Genomic DNA, 22,334 nt, shown 5'->3' with positions numbered 1-22,334 from the left:
AGGCAGTGGTAGGAGTGGGAAGGGAGATACACGCAGGGGAGAGGTTCTGAGACAAGCCTAGGATTAGAGGGGAGACTGGAGATTCTGTTCAGGGGTGTCCTACCATCAGGTAATTCTTCCAGTTCAAACCACAGCGGTGAAGCCTTTGCCAGCAGGATTATAAGGTCAGGATCAGTTTTTAGGTGGTGGAGTGCAGTTCTTTCTGCAAATATAAGGTTAACTTTCATGTTGAGGGATTTGGGGAATGATGATGAGGCATAAAGAACAGCACTCCAGCACCTAAAATCTGATCCTTACCTTATAGTCCTACCTGTCGATAAAGTTTCCATCACTGTGGTTTTGAACAACAGGGTTACCTGATGGAAGGATTCCAGTAGTGGCCAGATTCAAATCCTGCAACAGTGACCTCATTCGAGAAATACAACAGGATCTCCAGTATCTCCTCAAATCCTTAGGCCCATTCTAGAACCTCTCCCCAAGTCTCTCTCCTCACCCCTACCACTGCCCACACTCCTAGCTTCTGCATACTTCCTAAAGTTTATAAATCTAACCATATACAGGATGCCCCATTGTGACCAATTACCATGCCTCCATTGAGGAAATCTCCACTCTTGTGGACCAGCACCTTCAGCTTATTACCTGAAACCTAACCTCCTATATCAAAGGCACCAACCATTTCCTCCATCGACTCTCCACAGTTCCTGTTCCTTTTCCACATGGTGCTCTGCTCATCACAGTTGATGCTACCTCTCTCTACAGTAATATTCCTAATGCTGACAGCCTTAACACACTTGTAACCTTCCTCCTGATCATAATGATCAACTATATCCTCATCCATAATTACTTCACCTTTGAAGGCACTACCTAAAACAAATCTATGGTACAGCACCACATGGCATAATCCTATGCCAACTTACTCAGTGCCCATCTAGAGGAATCCTTCCCAAGCATCCAGAAAGACAGGTCCCTGATCTTGTTCAGATTCATTGATAATAAGTTTGTGATCTGGACCAACAGCGAGGACACCCTAGCCACACTTCTCCAGAACCTCAACATCTTCTCGCCCTTTTACTTCATCTGGCCCTCCTCAACCTAACAAGCCACCTTCCTACATGTTAACTTCTACTGGACTGGTGCACTATGTAGGGGGCTCCCTCTGGGGAAGTGATTCACTCAGCTGCTGCAGGGGCAACTGCACTTAATGGAGCTACTGAGCCATGCTGCACTATGGATGTTGTTGATGTGAAAATTCAAGATGCCTCTATCTTAAAGTCAATAATAAATACATAAACAAAGAGTGGCACTGGAATGGGTGCAACAGAGAATAAACTGAAAGCCTGCATCTGTCAGTACCTCCATTCACACCAGACCTTCCAACCACCAGTGATACAGCCACTTTGGTAGCTGCCACTCATTCCATACCAAGAAGTCCCTTCCATGCTGTCTAGGCACCCACTACTGTTGCATTTGTACTGACAAGCAGTCCCTCTCTAAATACACCAGACCAAAATTATCTTCCAAACCTTGTACAGAAAAAGGTCTTCCCACATTTCTACCATCTAGCCTTGAAGGTGCACTCCTCTCATGACTCAGTACTGTCCACGGCTAGCACAACTGAATTACATTCTTGACAGATTTTTGTCTACCCCCTGTCATGGCCTGAAATGAGGAATACATGACCCACTATCATTTCCATCCTTCCAACAGTAGTATTTCAAAGCCCACCAAACCTATACAATATCTTTGTTCACCCCTACTCCATCCCTGCTCCCAACACCATGCCTCATGGCTCATATCCCTGTAATAGACCTAGATGCAAGAACTGTACCATATATCCTCCCACTCACAATCATCATCTATCCCATCAAAGGCATCAAAGACAGAACTATCTGTGTAAGCAGTCATATGATCTACGAACTCAGCTGTAACCAATGTGCTGTGTTCTGCATGGGCATGACAACCAGCAAGCTACCTATCTGTATGAATGGCCACTGATAAACTGTGTCCAAGAAAGAGCTGGAACACCCAGTTGCTGAATATGCTGCATAACAGAACATGCGTCACTTCAGTTATTACTTCGCAGCCTGTGCCATCTAGATCTTTCCTACCAACAACAGCTTTTCTGAATTGCACAGATGGGAACTCCCCCTGGAATATATCCTACATTCCCATGACCTCCATGGCTCAGTCTTCACTAGTTCCTGTCTTTCACTTACTCATCCCCTCCCTTGCTCCCACTCCAGCTCTGACAGCCTCCTATTCCACCAAAACACTAACTAGTCTGTCTCTTTCTTTCCCCACCTCTACTTCTCTCCTTTTCCACTCCCCTCCACACCTCCCCAACCTTTATACCTTCCGACTGCACCTATCAGCTCTACCCTGTCACCATCACATCCCTGCATGCTCCCACATGCAGCACAATACCCCCTGCCCCTTTCCAAACCTCCTCCTTACCCCCACCAACCGGATTGCTTCTCCCATCAGGTGGAGTGTGTGAATTGTACTTAAATGAAAGTGTGTGGGTTTTCTACATTAGAGGTAGGCCTTTTGACCAAAAGCTCACAAATAACAAAAGTTTTAAGGCTATTTAAATCATTACTAATGTGGAGAAAAGTTGTATCATATGCCAGCACTACAATGGACTTCACGGATGATGGCATATCCACCTTAACTTGTTCTATACTAGACACTTCTTTGCAACATAGGCAGTTTGCTTATGGTTCCTTACATACAATTTTAATAGTTTAAGACACTTATCTCTAATGCCACAGAATTATATTTTCCCTAGAAGTTCTGTGTGACCTACATAGTCAAAGGCTCTGCATAGATAACAAAAAGTAACTTGACCAAAGCATTTATCCTCAAACACTCAAATAGATATTTGACTATACAGTTAACAGTATAAATGGTTGACAAGTTTTTCCTAAAGCCATATTGTGATCGACTAATTATTTCTGAATTTTAAAGTAAACAAATAGCTGTTGGTACATTACACATTCCAATACTTTAGGAAGAGCTGGGACTATGAAAATTGGCTGGTAACCAGAAGGTGAGTCTATATATCCCTTTTTCTATACTGCAACTACCCTTGACCCTTACAGCTCATCAGGAAAATATCCTTGGATACACACTTGGGTGTATAACATGTTAAAGGTACACAATACAATCTGTTACTAACCTTAGTATGTTGCAAGATATGTCACGTATCTATACACTGTCAGCTGCACAATCTGTCACATATTCGTTCATATATCTCTACACCTTTTGACACTTTCAACTGCTTTACTATTCTTAGGATGAAACTAGGTGATATCTCAGAGAAGGTAAACATACAGGCACTTGTATTTGTTGATGATCTACAAACATTTTTGAAAATAATGCTGCTAGACTGATATCAGGTGTGATAATAACATTTCTAAAAAACAATATTGAATTTTGAGGACAGGTTTAATTTTTCTGTTTCTTCCAACTTTAGCAACACTGTTTATAAGAATCCATGTAACTTTGCACTTATTGGAGGAATTAAGAATACTATTGAGATTGTGTGTTTTATCAGCTTCCACAATGGCTTTGTTATACTCACTGCTAGATTTAATGTAGGCTAATCCAGCGAGGTCAATCTTCAGACTATTATGTATACAGGGTGATCAAAAAGTTACTGTCTGAGGATATTGCTGCAGTGTATAAGCCATATGGAGCAAATCTGATGCGGGTATATAAACACTGACATGTAGACAAAGGATTGGTGTGGTATTCATGTCTTTCTGACATGAATGCAGGAAATGTGGAAACATAAACTACCGTGATCTAAATACCAAGTGTGCTCAAGCAGGGACCGACATGCTGTTATTCTTTTCTTGGCTGAAGATGGACAAACAATGGTAGACATCCACTGGAGAATGAAGAGAGTTTATGGGACAGTGTATCTGTCAAATCAACTGCAACAAGGGATGCTATTTCTTCGTGATACTACATGTCACCATAATGCAAATGTTGTAATGCAGAAATTACACCAACTCGTCCGCCTGCTTAGCTGAATGGTAATGTGTTTGCCTACCATGCAGTGGACCCAGTTTTGATTCCGGCCGGGTTAGAGATTTTCTCCACTTGTGAACTGGGTGTTGTGTTGTCCTCATCACCATTTCATCACCACCAACGCACAAGTCATCTAGTGTGGTATCACCTGAAATAAGAGTTGCAACCCATCAGCTGAACTTCCGCTCTGATCTCTCCACATGTGATTATCACGCCTCCAATTCTTTCAAAATGGCCTTGATGAGTTGACGATTTCTGTCAGAAGATCATGTGCAGCAAGTGATTACAAACTTCTTCAGACAGCAGGACACAGTGCTTTCCCAAATAGGCATCTTCAACTAGGTGTGGCAGTGGATGATTGGTTCAATGCTCACAGCGATACTGTCTGACTGCCATATTGATTCTCACTGTACGACCTTCAAATGGAAACATTTTGATTGTTCCTTACATATTGTACAACAGCATCATTTGGTTTTTCAGATTTATCCATCTTTTAGTATACCACGGATTTTGTCTCTTTGGAACCTCTGTCAATTATTTTGCATTTCTTTATGGGAATGATGGCATTAAATTGCTTCATAAGTGCTTTAAGAACCTTGTCTTTGCTGACAAGTCATTACTTATGTAAAGTGTGTCATCATAGCATTGACAAAATCAGTCTCTGTCAGCAAGGACTTTATAAAACCTAACAAATTTTTCCTCCCCCCCCATGAACCATGGACCTTGCCGTTGGTGGGGAGGCTTGCGTGCCTCAGCGATACAGATAGCTGTACCGTAGGTACAGCCACAACGGAGGGTATCTGTTGAGAGGCCAGACAAACGTGTGGTTCCTGAAGAGGGGCAGCAGCCTTTTCAGTAGTTGCAAGGGCAACAGTCTGGATGATTGACTGATCTGGCCTTGTAACAATAACCAAAACGGCCTTGCTGTGCTGGTACTGCAAACGGCTGAAAGCAAGGGGAAACTACAGCTGTAATTTTTCCCGAGGGCATGCAGCTTTTACTGTATGATTAAATGATGATGGCATCCTCTTGGGTAAAATATTCCGGAGGTAAAATAGTCCCCCATTCAGATCTCCGGGCGGGGACTACTCAAGAGGATGTCGTTATCAGGAGAAAGAAAACTGGTGTTCTACGGATCGGAGCGTGGAATGTCAGATCCCTTAATCGGGCAGGTAGGTTAGAAAATTTAAAAAGGGAAATGGATAGGTTAAAGTTAGATATAGTGGGAATTAGTGAAGTTCGGTGGCAGGAGGAACAAGACTTCTGGTCAGGTGACTACAGGGTTATAAACACAAAGTCAAATAGGGGTAATGCAGGAGTAGGTTTAATAATGAATAGGAAAATAGGAATGCGGGTAAGCTACTACAAACAGCATAGTGAACGCATTATTGTGGCCAAGATAGACACGAAGCCCATGCCTACTACAGTAGTACAAGTTTATATGCCAACTAGCTCTGCAGATGACGAAGAAATTGAAGAAATGTATGATGAAATAAAAGAAATTATTCAGATAGTGAAGGGAGACGAAAATTTAATAGTTATGGGTGACTGGAATTCGAGTGTAGGAAAAGGGAGAGAAGGAAACATAGTAGGTGAATATGGATTGGGGCTAAGAAATGAAAGAGGAAGCCACCTGGCAGAATTTTGCACAGAGCACAACTTAATCATAGCTAACACTTGGTTTAAGAATCATGATAGAAGGTTGTATACGTGGAAGAACCCTGGAGATACTAAAAGGTATCAGATAGATTATATAATGGTAAGACAGAGATTTAGGAACCAGGTTTTAAATTGTAAGACATTTATGACCTGTAGATTAAAACTGAAGAAACTGCAAAAAGGTGGGAATTTAAGGAGATGGGACCTGGATAAACTGAAAGAACCAGAGGTTGTACAGAGTTTCAGGGAGAGCATAAGGGAACAATTGCCAGGAATGGGGGAAAGAAATACAGTAGAAGAAGAATGGGTAGCTTTGAGGGATGAAGTAGTGAAGGCAGCAGAGGATCAAGTAGGTAAAAAGATGAGGGCTAGTAGAAATCCTTGGGTAACAGAAGAAATATTGAATTTAATTGATGAAAGGAGAAAATATAAAAATGCAGTAAATGAAGCAGGCAAAAAGGAGTACAAACGTCTCAAAAATGAGATCGACAGGAAGTGCAAAATGGCTAAGCAGCGATGGCTAGAGGACAAATGTTAGGATGTAGAGGCTTATCTCACTAGGGGTAAGATAGATACTGCCTACAGGAAAATTAAAGAGACCTTTGGAGATAAGAGAACCACTTGTATGAACATCAAGAGCTCAGATGGAAACCCAGTTCTAAGCAAAGAAGGGAAAGCAGAAAGGTGGAAGGAGTATATAGAGGGTCTATACAAGGGCGATGCACTTGAGGACAATATTACGGAAATGGAAGAGGATGTAGACGAAGATGAAATGGGAGATATGATACTGCGTGAAGAGTTTGACAGAGCACTGAAAGACCTGAGTCGAAACAAGGCCCCCAGAGTAGACAACATTCCATTGGAACTACTGACGGCCTTGGGAGAGCCAGTCCTGACAAAACTCTACCATCTGGTGAGCAAGATGTATGAAACAGGCGAAATACCCTCAGACTTCAAGAAGAATATAATAATTCCAATCCCAAAGAAAGCAGGTGTTGAAAGATGTGAAAATTACCGAACAATCAGTTTAATAAGTCACAGCTGCAAAATACTAACTCGAATTCTTTACAGACGAATGGAAAAACTAGTAGATGCCGACCTTGGGGAAGATCAGTTTGGATTCCGTAGAAATACTGGAACACGTGAGGCAATACTGACCTTACGACTTATCTTAGAAGAAAGATTAAGGAAAGGCAAACCTACGTTTCTAGCATTTGTAGACTTAGAGAAAGCTTTTGACAATGTTGACTGGAATACTCTCTTTCAAATTCTAAAGGTGGCAAGGGTAAAATACAGGGAGCGAAAGGCTATTTACAATTTGTACAGAAACCAGATGGCAGTTATAAGAGTCGAGGGACAAGAAAGGGAAGCAGTGGTTGGGAAGGGAGTAAGACAGGGTTGTAGCCTCTCCCCAATGTTATTCAATCTGTATTTTGAGCAAGCAGTAAAGGAAACAAAAGAAAAATTCGGAGTAGGTATTAAAATCCATGGAGAAGAAATAAAAATGTTGAGGTTCGCCGATGACATTGTAATTCTGTCAGAGACAGCAAAGGACTTGGAAGACCAGTTGAACGGAATGGATGGTGTCTTGAAGGGAGGATATAAGATGAACATCAACAAAAGCAAAACGAGGATAATGGAATGTAGTCGAATTACGTCAGGTGATGTTGAGGGTATTAGATTAGGAAATGAGACACTTAAAGTAGTAAAGGAGTTTTGCTATTTGGGGAGCAAAATAACTGATGATGGTCGAAGTAGAGAGGATATCAAATGTAGACTGGCAATGGCAAGGAAAGCGTTTCTGAAGAAGAGAAATTTGTTAACATCGAGTATAGATTTAAGTGTCAGGAAGTCATTTCTGAAAGTATTTGTATGGAGTGTAGCCATGTATGGAAGTGAAACATGGATGGTAAATAGTCTGAACAAGAAGAGAATAGAAGCTTTCGAAATGTGGTGCTACAGAAGAATGCTGAAGATTAGATGGGTAGATCACATAACTAATGAGGAAGTATTGAATAGGATTGGGGAGAAGAGAAGTTTGTGGCACAACTTGGCCAGAAGAAGGGATCAGTTGGTAGGACATGTTCTGAGACATCAAGGGATCACCAATTTAGTATTGGAGGGCAGCGTGGAGGGTAAAAATCCTAAGGGGAGACCAAGAGATGTATACACTAAGCAGATTCAGAAGGATGTAGGTTGCAGTAGGTACTGGGAGATGAAGAAGCTTGCACAGGATAGAGTAGCATGGAGAGCTGCATCAAACTAGTCTCAGGACTGAAGACCACAACAACAACAACAATTTTTTTATCAGGTCTGATGATCACAACTTTTGGGGCAGGCATAGTTCAATTAGTCTTATCTGGAAGGAAACTACTTGTATAATTTAAAGATATGGAATTATGACCTGAAAATAAAGCAGTGTCACATCAAGCAATTCTTCTGTAGTTTTAAAATTGGCAACAATTTTGTCAAGACAGGCTTGATCCTTTGTGGGCCTCTTATAGATAGAGTATAAACTGCACTGGAGTGAATTCAAAGGCAACACAGTACAAAGTTCCTGGTCTGCTCCAATTCAGGTGTTAGTAGCAGTCCATGAACATGCCCTATAGCCCAGTTGATTCAGATCATCCATAACACATTACAGAGCATCCAATGTCGAGGAGGTGGGTTTTTGCTTTTTCTAAAAATACATTGATGATACCCTCACGTAAATTGTACGAGGATTTATTACTTAAACACTGCACCAGTTACAATTATTTTATACACAGCACAACACATCTCAAGAATTTATTTTTGTAATCAAGTGTAGATATTTACATTGGTAAAATACCTATGTAAATATTTACACTTGACAAATAAAATATCTATGTAAATATTTGCACTTGATATTGGGAATAACTTCATGCATAGCACAATGAATTTCGAGAATTTATTCTCATAATCAAGTCCAAATATTAACAGAGGTAACATTTATTCCCACTATAAAGTGGAAATACTTATACAGGTATTTTACCTATGTAAATATTTGCATTTGGTAATGAGAATAAATTCTCAAAACGCATCTTGCTACACATGAAAAAATTGTTACTGGTGCAGAGTTTTGTTATTTAAATCATGAATGACACAGCTGCAGGCTTTAAAAAAACATCAATTATGAAATTAGCATTTATTCACACTATGAACAGCTTACAACACAATCACTGATGGGAGTTGCTGTTTTGATAAAACTCAAAAGACTGTATGACTTCAGACAGACATTTGCTTGTTTCCAGTAGCCACCAACTTTAGCCTTCAATATCATGTGCTACTATGCTGATGTGGTTTTAGCCATATTGCTTCCTGAGCTAACTTTGCCACGCCAAATTGTGACTTGTATTTGTATTTATTTTGAAAATGAGTGATAAGTCTGATTTTGCTTCAGCAAGAATGATACCCTCAACTACTTTCACTCTTGCTTGTGCAAACAGAGTTTTGATTCAGAACCAAGCTCGCAAAATTATGCTAAAATTCGTAAAATTCTGTGGCATTGAAGAACAGCAGAGCAAACTGCTACAATGGTTTGCTCAATCTAGAAAGTAAGCGGCTACATACACAGGAAAAAAATTAGCCAGCCTAAAGGGGCTCCTGCAGTTTAGTAATACTCATCCTACCAAATCATCAGGAAAGAAGTTAGTTGCAGTAATTCTTCCATCTCACAGTCTTTGATAAACCCACGTAATCCTCAAGAATTATTATAATATGTGCAATATATTACCACCAAGTCACTCTGCATAGATGTACAGCTACATATTGCATGGATTATGTGATATACTTTTACCTCATTTAGTGAACAATGCAGTCAAAATTTGTGCAGTATATCTTTCTTCTTTTTTCTTTCTTTGGGAGGGTGATGGTAAAATACATCAAGATTTAGGTGACTGACACACTTGTTATATGAGATCATAAGAGATCTTTCAGGTGATTTTTTGCTGTATATAAAGTTGTACCAAGAGACAGAGAACAGTTGCAGTTTTACAAGAAAAGACTGGATGGAAAGAGGTAACACCTCTCTGTGGAAACTATTAAAACCATAGGTTTTCTGTGGAGAAGGGTGCAAAACAAACAAACTCGGTACATAGAATGGCATTCCTGATTGCTTGTGCAAATGAAAGGCGTTCGTGAAGCAGGATAGGAATTTTTTTACCTTTACAAGTTGTGGTTGGATAGCAACCTGGCATGTGGGGAAATCTCTGAAAAAAATTTACAGTTGCACACATGGGTTTCAAAAATGGGTTTCTCAGAAATGCTTGGATGCAGTTCTGGGGTAACTCTAAGCTAGGTGGCTACCACAGCCAAATGAATTCAATGAATTTTAAAAACTGGTGCCAGAAATTAGTTTCACCAAACCTTCCTTCACAGTTGATGATTGCCATTGACAACATACCACATCATAACAGGTAGCTTGACAGAACACCAGCAATAATTGACATGAAACTGACGATGATAGAGTGGCTGCAGAAGAGGCAAATCACCTGTGATGACAGCATGAGGAAAGGAGATCTCTTCTCCCTGATTCAGTTAATCAAACCAGCACAGAAATCATAAGCCACCAATGAAATGGTTTTAACCTTCAAGCGGGCATGCCATTTTTCATAGCATGAGCGGGCATGCAGCTTACTTTGTATACATGTAAACAATAGCTGTCTTTATGTTACCGAGGTAAGCGTGTCTGAGCAAAATCACTGTTCAATTTTAGTTTAATGAAACAATTATAACATAATCTTACATAATATGATTTAATATAATAGAGGGAAACATTCCACACGGGAAAAATATATTTAAAAACAAAGATGATGTGACTTACCATACGAAAGCGCTGGCAGGTCGATAGAAACACAAACAGACACATACATACACACAAAATTCAAGCTTTCGCAACAAACTGTTGCCTCATCAGGAAAGAGGGAAGGAGAGGGAAAGACGAAAGGAAGTGGGTTTTAAGGGAGAGGATAAGGAGTCATTCCAATCCCGGGAGCGGAAAGACTTACCTTAGGGGGAAAAAAGGACGGGTATACACTCGCACACACACACATATCCATCCACACATATACAGACACTAGCAGACATATTTAAAGACAAAGAGTTTGGGCAGAGATGTCAGTCGAGGCGAAAGTGCAGAGGCAAAGATGATGTTGAATGACAGGTGAGGTATGAGTGGCGGCAACTTGAAATTAGCAGAGATTGAGGCCTAGTGCGTAACGGGAAGAGAGGATATATTGAAGAGCAAGTTCCCATCTCCGGAGTTCGGATGGGTTGGTGTTGGTGGGAAGTATCCAGATAACCCGGACGGTGTAACACTGTGCCAAGATGTGCTGGCCGTGCACCAAGGCATGTTTAGCCACAGGGTGATCCTCATTATCAACAAACACTGTCTGCCTGTGTCCATTCATGCGAATGGACAGTTTGTTGCTGGTCATTCCCACATAGAATGCATCACAGTGTAGGCAGGTCAGTTGGTAAATCACGTGGGTGCTTTCACATGTGGCTCTGCCTTTGATCGTGTACACCTTCCGGGTTACAGGACTGGAGTAGGTGGTGGTAGGAGGGTGCATGGGACAGGTTTTACACCGGAGGCGGTTACAAGGATAGGAGCCAGAGGGTAGGGGAGGTGGTTTGGGGATTTCATAGGGATGAACTAACAGGTTACGAAGGTTAGGTGGACGGCGGAAAGACACTCTTGGTGGAGTGGGGAGGATTTCATGAAGGATGGATCTCATTTCCGGGCAGGATTTGAGGAAGTCGTATCCCCGCTGGAGAGCCACATTCAGAGTCTGGTCCAGTCCCGGAAAGTATCCTGTCACAAGTGGGGCACTTTTGTGGTTCTTCTGTGGGGGATTCTGGGTTTGAGGGGATGAGGAAGTGGCTCTGGTTATTTGCTTCTGTACCATGTCGGGAGGGTAGTTGCGGGATGTGAAAGCTGTTGTCAGGTTGTTGGTGTAATGGTTCGGGGATTCCGGACTGGAGCAGATTCGTTTGCAACGAAGACCTAGGCTGTAGGGAAGGGACCGTTTGATGTGGAATGGGTGGCAGCTGTCATAATGGAGGTACTGTTGCTTGTTGGTGGGTTTGATGTGGACGGACGTGTGAAGCTGGCCATTGGACAGGTGGAGGTCAACGTCAAGGAAAGTGGCATGGGATTTGGAGTAGGACCAGGTGAATCTGATGGAACCAAAGGAGTTGAGGTTGGAGAGGAAATTCTGGAGTTCTTCTTCACTGTGAGTCCAGATCATGAAGATGTCATCAATAAATCTGTACCAAACTTTGGGTTGGCAGGCCTGGGTAACCAAGAAGGCTTCCTCTAAGCGACCCATGAATAGGTTGGCGTACGAGGGGGGCCATCCTCGCACCCATGGCTGTTCCCTTTAATTGTTGGTATGTCTGGCCTTCAAAAGTGAAGAAGTTGTGGGTCAGGATGAAGCTGGCTAAGATGATGAGGAAAGAGGTTTTAGGTAGGGTGGCAGGTGATCGGCGTGAAAGGAAATGCTCCATCGCAGCGAGGCCCTGGACGTGCAGAATATTTGTGTATAAGGAAGTGGCATCAATGGTTACAAGGATGGTTTCCGGGGGTAACACATTTCACTATATCTCTCTGCTGTCATGGCGGATGTTACTCCACGGTAATGACCAACTTGAAGCATTAAACTGCAATTGCATCAGATCCCAGCCAGCTGCTTATTCAATTACTAATTATCTCATAGACAACTGCCTCACTGTAGGATTGTGCTGCTAGCTCATAAAGTGAGTAATTTTCTGTTTATTTTATATTACTGCTGTTCACTTGGACATATGACAACACAATTTATCAGTTTGTTAGCTGAAGTAACAATGAAGAAGTAGGTATGGGTTCACAACTGAGAAACAACAATGGAAAAGTGTTATTTGTGGTTGCCGCACTTTATACATAGGTGTGCCTACTTGAGGGTTAAAACAAGGTCATAAAGTTGTCTGTTTGCCAACACACAATTGTAATCTCAATGCAATACAACTGGCTTGGGCAAAAATTAAAAGAAATTTCAGAGAACATAGTGTTATTGGGAATATGTCCAACAAAAATCTACAAAAACTTGTAGACCTTTCCCTACAGTTTATCACTTCAGAGAACTGGAGATGATATTTTAATAAGGTGGAATGCTTAGAAATGCAGTACTGGATGAATAGTGGCAAGTAAGTTGCCAGTGATGATGTAATTGTTAATGTAGGCTCAACACACTCACATGGTGATTAATTGCAATCTAGGATGGATGAATGTATTAGTGGAAGTATTAGCCTGACATGAATCTGTCCTAGTATGCAATGTTTGGGTGTCACTGGCAATCTAGTCAATGTTGTGTAAAATTTTCATCCATCTGTCTAAACTAGATCTGATTTAAATTATTCACAAAACTTCACTTCCACACGCAAAAAGAAATCAGGCAAAAATGGTACCATTGATAGTGTTTTAAATAAATAAAACATAACATTGCAATAGTTATTCAGAAATGAAGAGGCTTGCACAGGATAGAGTAGCATGGAGAGCTTCATCAAATCAGTCTTTGGACAGAAGACCACAACAACAACAACAGCCATACATAAGCTAATATAAATACACATTTTTGATTGTAGAAATAACAAAAAGATTTTCACACTTAAAGCTTTCGCCCAATGGCCTTTGTCAACAACACACACACACACACACACACACACACACACACACAAAGACTCACTCACGCAAACACAACTCACACACGTTTTTGTGTGTGTGTGTGTGTGTGTGTGTGTGTGTGTGTGTGTGTGTGTGTGTGTGTGTGCACGCGTGTGTGTATCTATTGTTGACAAAGGCCGTTGGCTGAAAGCTTTAAGTGTGAAAATGTTTTCGCTGTGCCTACCTGCGACTCAGCATCTCCACTGTAAGTTGAGTGGCAACTTTCCTTCTCACAATATTGTTACATTCCAGCCTGGATTTTCCATTGTTTGTTTTAATTGTAGAAAGGCAGATTTCAGATACCTTTAATGATCAGTTTGATTTATGCAGTAGGTGTTACATAATCTGTAGTAAAGAGTAGCTTCGTTGAACATATCATCAAATTTAAACCATTTTAAATTCAAATACACATGACATTTTTGGCAAGTAGCATGATCCTTGTAAACCACTTAAACTTGTCATAAAAATATTGCAAGATGGTGTCAAGGAAACAGTGTAGTGACACAGTGCTCATTTCAAAAAGTCAAAAGTTTAACAGTTCATTGTGTAAGAAGTGCAAAAAACGTGTTATCAAAGGCATCTTGTGTGTAAACTGCAATTTCTGGCTACATGAAAAATGTGTGGAAGTGACAATAAAACTCATAAAGGACAACTGTCCTTGGACATGCTGTGACTGTTTACACAGAGAAACGACAGAATTACGAAGTGCAGTGTATTCAAAAAACTATCTAGCATAACTGTAATATATTGGCCATATAATTGTATCTACCTTGAATTTAATCAGCAAGCTGATTAGGTCATACATATTTTTTTAATTTTAATGAGCATATATTCACACATGTTACTGACAAGGAAATTTACTGTGCTATCCCCTTTAAATAAAAAGAAATACACAGCTTTTGTTCCTTCATTCCATTCCAACTTGATACATGCATCTAATAAATTTATTGCCTTTGTTTTGGAATTTTCTTTCAATTATATTTCTTTTCCTTCATGATTTGTGCTGTAGATCTCTTCATCCTCAGAGGTGCATATGATATCTATATTCCTCTATCATCAACATTACATTCTCTTCAGACCACTCTATATCTCACACAATTCATATTAATAACAGAAGCAGACAAGGTAGCAAATTGAATCTTTCTGTACTGTTAGTGCTGAGGTGGAGAGGATAGGAGATTCCTTTGATGGTTCACTACAACAATCAGAACATGAGCAAACACTAGTGAATGCAAACTTAACACAAATGGCCACATTTTATTCACACTTGTCTACTGTTTGCACCAAGAAGAATTCTCATTCACTGATGCTCATTTGCTTGTGTTCACTATTTGTGTAAATCGATTTCACTGCAGCACTTGCAGCCTCCATTCTCAGTTATTTGTCTGACATTTTCCAATCTCTGTCTTCTCTACAGTTCCCTACAGTACCATGGAAGTTATTCCTTGATGTACAGAGGGGTCCAAAAATGTAGACACTCTTTGATAGTCAATTCTCACACAGGGGGAAGGTTATTTTGTGTGTTCTAATTGACTCCCATTAGCAGCCAAATAAAGTTGATGCCGCTGAACTGTTGACCAAACTACAGCTGTCAGTTTTGCCAGTAAGACAGCCACATAGGACACGTCAATGGTTTCTCACATCTCATTCAGTGTAGCTGGCTTCCATTGATAAACTTCATTTTTCAAGGTCCTCCATAGGTAGAAATCAAGAGGTGTAAGGTCTGTAGACTGTGGTGGGTGCTCAACAGACTTATCCATCATCCAGGTAGATTTTCATCCGAGTAGGCTCTGACATCTCTGTGTTGGTGAGGCAGAGCATCAGGTCGTTGTATGTAAAATCTTACACTTCCAAACACCTCTCAGACGGCAGGTAAAATCAATGTTTGCAGCATATGAAGATACACCTCACCAGTTGTGTTACCCTCAAAGAAGAATTAGCCAATCAGACTACACGATGAAAGACCACACTACACATTAATCCCATAGATTAACATGAATATCCACATGAATGTGAGGATTTCCATGAACCCAGTACATGCAGTTGTGGCAGTTTACAGTACCGTTCAGCTTGAATTGCACCTCGTGAGACCAGGTAACCATCCCTGAACACTGTTCATCCTTGCCAAACATGCCTTCAAACCTCTTGCAGTATTCTATCCTTTGATTTGGGTCATCCTTGTTCACAGTGTGCTGCAATCTTGTAATGTACATTTTCTGCTTTGCAGACTTCAGAATTCATCATATGCTTGACTAGCTTACCCCATTTTCACATGCACTCTGCTTCACAGATTTTTGAGGTGACCTTGTAAAATGTTGCAACATAGCAGCCCTGGCAGCTGGACTTGTTGATGTTTTTGGTCAGCCAGACCTTTCCTTATGCACATCCACTACTGTATCGTTGACTTCAAATTTATCCCGAATGTGATAAATTGTTGTACGTGTTATTTTTCGACATAATCTCCTTTTAGACTTATGCAGTTTGTCCAATGCTGTTGTAATTTGTTGATCCCTTCCAAATAATAGGAATTGTCCACGTCTGCAAAATAGCTATTAGTTGCTGCAATCACCTCCTCGTTTGAATAAAATCTTTGTCCCGCCAGCCATTTCTTCAAATTGGGAAACAAATAGTAGTCCGCGCGAGCCAAGTCTGGAGAATAAGGGGGATGTGAAACAAATTGGAAACCTATTTCCATTAATTTTGCGACCACAACTGCTGCGGTGTGTGATGGTGCACTGTCATGATGGAAAAGGACTTTTTTGCGGCCCAATCGCCGGTGTTTTTCTTGCAGCTTGGTTTTCAAATGGTCCAATAACAACGAATAATATGCACCTGTAATAGTTTTACCCTTTTCCAGATAGTCGATGAGGATTATCCCTTGCGAATCCCAAAACACAGTCGCTATAACCTTTCTGGCCAAAGGAATGGTCTTTGCCTTTTTTGGTGCAGATTCTCCCTTGGTACCCCATTGTTAAGATTGTTCTTTGGTTTCAGGAGTGTAGTAATGTATCCATGTTTCATACGCAGTGACAAAATGATACTTAAAGGCCTGTGGATTCTTCCTGAACAGCTGCGAACCATCCTTGCAACACTTCAAATGATTCCACTTTTGGTGAAGTGTGAGCAATCGCGAGAACCCATCTTGCAGATTGCTTTCTCATGTCTAAATATTTATGCACAATATTATGTACCCATTCATTCGAGATGCCCACAGCACTAGCAATCTCATGCACCATAACTCTTCTGTCATCCATCACAGTCTCACGGATTTTATCAATGATTTCTGGAATTGTAACCTCCACAGGTCATCCAGAGCATTCAGCATCACTTGTGCCCATGTGGCCACTCTGAAAATTTTGAAACCACTTATAAACTGTTCTAATCGTTTAATGTTTATCAAGCTTCTCTTTAGTCTCCTGAGGTGTTTTGCCTTTCATAAAGTAATGTTTAATCACAACATGAAATTCTTTTTCATCCATTTTTTGAGAATCACTCAACTTCCTTGATTCACACGAATGCCAAACACAAAGAAATAGACCAATATGACTGAAACTTGGTGTGTGTTCTTTCCAAAGATGCTACTAACTAGACACGACCTCGATACGTGCCGTGGTGCCATCTCTCTGACTTTGCATGGACTTTCCAATGCCCCTCGTATGGGTGGGAATAGCTAATGTGGTACCTGTGAAAGTGCTCAGTGATGTGGTGGGGCAGGATAGGGTTGCTAGGTGTGGAGTTGGGCAGCTGTGCTGGGGATGTGGTGAGGAGGGGGGAAGGGAAGAGGGAGTGGAAAAGGTTTAAGTATGGGGGAGAGTAGAGAAGTACAGAATTGGAAAAGACTGCAGGTACTTTGGCAGAATAAATGTTATGTGCAGTGCTGGAGTTGGAAGGGGAGGCAGTGGGAGGACAGCGACTAATGAAGGTTGAAGCCAGGGGGTTACAGGAATAAAGGATATGCTTTAGGGAGAGTTTCCATCTGCGCAATTCATGCAATTCAAAAAATTTGGTGTTGGTCAGAAGGATGCAAGGGTGTAAGTTGTGAAGCAAGCATGCTGTCCTGGGCAGCATGTTCAGCAACTGGATGGTCTGACTGTCTCCCAGCCATACTCTGGTGGTGGCCATTCATACAGACAGACAGCTTGTTAATTGTCAAGCCCATGTACAAAGCACACAGTGTGTGCAGCTTAGTTTGTAATCACATGACTGCTTTCACAGGAACCACCACCTTTGATGGGACAGGAGATCCTTGTAACAGGACTGGAGTAGGTGTTAGTGGGAGGATGTATGGGACAGGTCCTGCTTTTCTATGTCAGACAGCACATCTTCTCCCAACCCTTCCCCGATACCCCTCCCCTCCCTGCCCCATGCCTGCTCCATACCCCCACAACCCAATCCAGATTGTTGTTCACATCAGACACAGTCATAGCCCACAGTTGGACCATGGTGCCTGGAGACAGTGACCATATGTGTATGAGTATTGCTTGTATGAATGTGTGTATTTCTGTTTCTGAAGGAGGACTTTTTTGTTGAAAAGCTTAAACCTTTAGCAGTCTTTTCATTGTGCCTGTCTGTGACTCTACATCTTCTCTATATGGTGAGTAGCAATCTTATTTTTTTCATAACAAACTCAAATTTGAACCTTCTGTTTTACTTCCATCATTGCTTCTTTGATATACAAACTGAACAGTAGGGGCAAAAGACTGCATCCCTGTCTTAAGGTTTGATCTGAATAGTTTTTTCTTGGTCTTCTATTCTTATTGTTACCTCTTGGTTATCAAACATACTGTATATTGTTCATCTTCCCCTAAAGCTTATTCCTATTTTTCTCATAATTTCAAACATGTTGCACCATTTTATACACTCAAAAGCTATTGCTTGGTTGACAGATCCTATGAATGCATCTTCATTTTTCTTAAGCCTTGATTTCATTATCAAGGGCAACATCTGAAGTGCCTCCCGGTGCCTTTATCTTTCCTAAAGCCAAACTCATTGCCACCTAACAGATCTCCAATTTTCTTTTTCCATTCTCCTTACATTATTCTTGTCAGCTGTATGGATGGATAAGCTTTTAAGCTCATTGGGTGCTCATTCTTGCACTTTCATCTTCTTGCTGTCTTCAGAATTGTGTGGATGATATTTTTCCAAATGATTGGTGGTACAACATCAGTCTCATATATTCTACATGCCAGCTTCAATAGTCATTTGGGATGGAACCCTCTCATGACTCAGCAACGCCCAGGACTGGAGCAACGAAATCATACAAATCAAATTTTCTGCCATAGTTTTGACTACCCCTCATCATGGACTGAAGTGTCCTCCCCATTATCCTCCCCAGTGGTCCATCAGCATTCCAGTGCATACACAAACTACCTAATATCATTGCCTGTCCTCACACCACCACTGTTCCCAACGCCTTACCCCAAGAATTATATGCCTGAAATGGACCCATATGCAAGACTTGTCCCATACTTCTTCCCTCTACAACCATTTCAGACCTGTCACAGGCAGCTCCTATGCCATCAAAGGGAAAGCCACCTTGAAATGGTACCTACCTGCAAAGTAAGTACTGCACTAGGTGTCTTTTTGATGAAAGTTTGTCAAAGTGCTGTAAACTGGTTTCCAAAACTGCTCTAATAATGTACACAAGAAGCCCTTCAATTAATTTTTACAGTCTCCACATTTATTGTCTCTATCAAATCCCCAATGACCTCTTCTAGTTCTCACAAAAAATACCCTACACAGGCAGGTAGCTTCTTCCATCATCCCCTTCATAAGGCTGACATATACAACAAAGTTACGGAACATTCTCCCTACCTAGCTCTAGCCCTATGGCACAAGAGTGGCTTTACTTTATAAAAAACAGTTCACTGCTTCATAAAAAAAACAGAAACAAAAATATTCAGTGAGTGATCCCCTACACACCTGAAGTGGACAAAATTCACTAACAGTCTCAAAAGAAAATCAAAACAGGTTACTATCAAGACTGGATGACAGGCTTTTTAATGAATAGTGTCAACATATCTAATATGACTGATTACCTGAGTCGAAATTCCTCCTAACGTGCTGTTGCAATACTTTCAATTGTTCATTACTTTTAATTAATAAAGTTTGCAGAAAACTAAATACACTACTGCAATCACTGGATCAAGCACTATAGTACAAATAATCTGTCATCAGGAAATACTGCAAATAATAGCAGGACAGACTTGTGCACATACTACTTATATATGATGTGAATAATCAATTCAAAAATGAAAGAGAAAAAAATTATTAGTAGAAGTACAATCAGAGCAGATGGAAAGATTCCAACTTGCTCTGTTTCAGCTTTTGAAAGCAGACATGTGATCTCCCCATTAGCTTCAAGTGCTGTGCCACATGCTACGAATGAATGGCCATTGCCAAACTGTAACAAGAAACAGCTGTATCACCCAGTTGCTGAGCATGCTGCACAACATGAAGTGCATCTCTTTAACAACTGCTTCACAGCCTTTACCCTCTGAATTCTTCCCACCAAAACCAGCTTTTATTACTTGTGTAGGTGGGAACCACTGGCAGCTGATAAGACAAGGCAAGGCAAGCGAGGCCAGGCCTCCTCCCTTTTCTGTAGTAGAAATAGTAGTAAACCTTTATGCACTTTTGTTAATGGGCACAAAAGACATTAGCTTATGTTATTTCTTCTAAACTGTCAACACCAGGCAGCAAGTCAAAGTTCAAAAGCTAAACACTAACCTAAAGCAGATGAAGGCACAAAGTAAATGGTGAGGTGGCCACACAGAAACCAGGCTGTCTCTAAATGCTCACTTGCAATGGTAACCGTGACATCACTGGTAGAAACAAGAGAGGGCTGCAGTGCCCCTCCTTGCCATGGGAGACCAGTTGTCCCATGTGTAGTGAATATGGATAGAGCCCAACCTTGTACACATACTGATGTAACACATTTGAATGAGGACATCATCACTTCCTTGCAGGAGCATTCATTTTCAGGGAGATGTGAAACTGAAAGACATGAAATTATGAAGATAGGATGTCAAACACTGGTGTTAAACCTTCTTCAGAAAGATAAGTCAAAATATGACTATCCCAAACTTCCTGGTATGAGCAGCATAAGTAGTTATGTGCTAACCCAATGAAAACTATTCTGCTGGCCATGTTTGCTCTTAAGCACAAGAAAACTGTGTTGCCTGCTGAGGGTTCCGACGATCTGAATAAATCTGTCAAGACGTTCAGCACATCATGCTTTGTCTAAAGATAATCTAAGCAGTTTTATCCAAACAAATGTTTAGTATTTCTGAGATAATATGACAAACTGATGAAAATCAGAAACAACAATGAAGAAAACAATCAAACTGTGACAGCCAGGGAAGATGCTGGGTGAGCAACAGCCCTACATGGCGAGACCAAGAACAGTGGTGTCCATCATTTGCAGTGCTTAGCTTGGTCTAGGGGTATGATTCCTGCTTCAGATGCAGAAGGTCCCAGATTCAAATCCTGGATGAGCCCTAGCATTTTGTACAAACTTGTGGTAACTACACGCGTGCCGGCAGCTATTTCACGCATTTCCAGCCCACCAAGTCAGCGCAAAAATCTGACAGTTCTGAAAGAGTTTCTCGTTTCATTTGAGTCATCTGCACCCTGATGGTGGGACATTGGAAGTTGATTTAAACAATCACGGTAGAGATTGTAGCAAGTGTCTTGCTGAGTGTGACGAAAAAGTGTTTCTGCCTGAAATCGAACCGGGGACCTACTGCATGTTAGGCAGTACACCACAGAAACTGCTACACTCGGCGTTGCACCTCTGATAGAACTTGTAGGACAACCACCATTTTGGCATAAAAATCACTCTGCAGAAATGCATTAGGCAGGTATTTCACATTCGTCTGCAATGATCGACAGCTCCTTTGACTGAATACCATCACAAATAAGAGCTCAAGAAGTCATCAGAAATGCTTGCAGGCGAGTCCTAAGTAACATCAGCTTGTCTTTCTTTCCATACAAGATACCGTCGATTCACACAATCGTTAGTGCAAGAGATGTCAGCAAAAGCAATCACTTCATTACCGGCATGGAGCCTTGGCCCAGCAGATCATGAAAATTCTAATTGATGTCAGAAGTGCTTTGTGTAATCAAGGGCTAGCTATCAGAGGTCATGACGAGACAAGGGATTCCTTGAATCCAGGAAGTTTCAGAACCATTTTTAACATGTGCTAAACCAAAATGAAGATCTGAAAGCACATTTGAAGAAAATGGGCTGTTTCCAAGGATTTTCAAGAAATATACAGAACGAACTGACTGAATGAGTAAATGAGTTAACTTGTGAATATATACATTCAAGTTTGAATAGAAAGTCATTTTATGGCTGCCATTGTGAATGAAGCAAGAGATGTTTTGGATGTCACAACGTTCTATTGTTGTTTGACTGGTGGACTGCAAAAGTGACATTTAAAGACATTTTCTTGGTTTTCATAACGTTAGCCAAGCTATTTTATTCACAATGTTGAGTGGCATGTTTCAGAATTATGAAATGAAGAACAAATGTGGCCTAAACCTGCGATGGTGCTTCTGTTCTGGCAGGACAATTAAATGGCCTGTAAGCTAAGGTCCATGAAATTGACCCCCAACCTCTTTCTACTCACTGTTTTGCATATCATTTAAATTTTGTTTTGCAGCAGAGCTGTTCTACAAAAAAAAGTAAGGATTTTTTTCTCCATACTTCAGGGTATTCTTGCATTCTTCCACCAGTCTTCCACACACACAGTAACTCTCACCAATAATGCCGGTAAATGCATTCCTGCGAACAGTGAAATGATATGGAACTGTAATGTTAGATTAACATCTGCCACTCACTACAACCATACAGGACTAAATAAGGTTTTACATGAAATAATTGACAGTTCAGACCCTAGTGCAATGACTACAAGAG

At 40.9% G+C, this 22,334-nt stretch overlaps 1 protein-coding gene across 5 annotated transcripts in view; it reads right to left on the bottom strand.

The window, feature by feature from the left end:
• LOC124777160 (esterase FE4-like) overlaps positions 1 to 22,334 on the bottom strand; it is a 174,859-nt gene that overhangs the window by 100,680 nt on the left and 51,845 nt on the right. For 4 of the 5 annotated variants that reach the window (XR_007015691.1, XM_047252461.1, XM_047252465.1 and 1 more), the window contains exon 5: positions 4,058 to 4,183. The exons of the other annotated variant lie outside the window; for it this stretch is intronic. Coding sequence is in view for 3 of the 4 variants with exons in the window: in XM_047252461.1 (XP_047108417.1) it covers positions 4,058 to 4,183 (126 nt within the window). In the remaining variant the exon portion in view is untranslated. The remainder of the gene's footprint in view (positions 1 to 4,057; positions 4,184 to 22,334) is intronic. 5 annotated transcript variants of the gene reach the window in all.

Source organism: Schistocerca piceifrons, chromosome 2, assembly GCF_021461385.2.
Source record: "Schistocerca piceifrons isolate TAMUIC-IGC-003096 chromosome 2, iqSchPice1.1, whole genome shotgun sequence".
In the NCBI taxonomy this organism is placed as follows: domain Eukaryota; kingdom Metazoa; phylum Arthropoda; class Insecta; order Orthoptera; family Acrididae; genus Schistocerca; species Schistocerca piceifrons.
The sequence above is the reverse complement of the archived record's forward strand: the minus strand, read 5'-3'. Positions and strand labels throughout refer to the sequence as shown.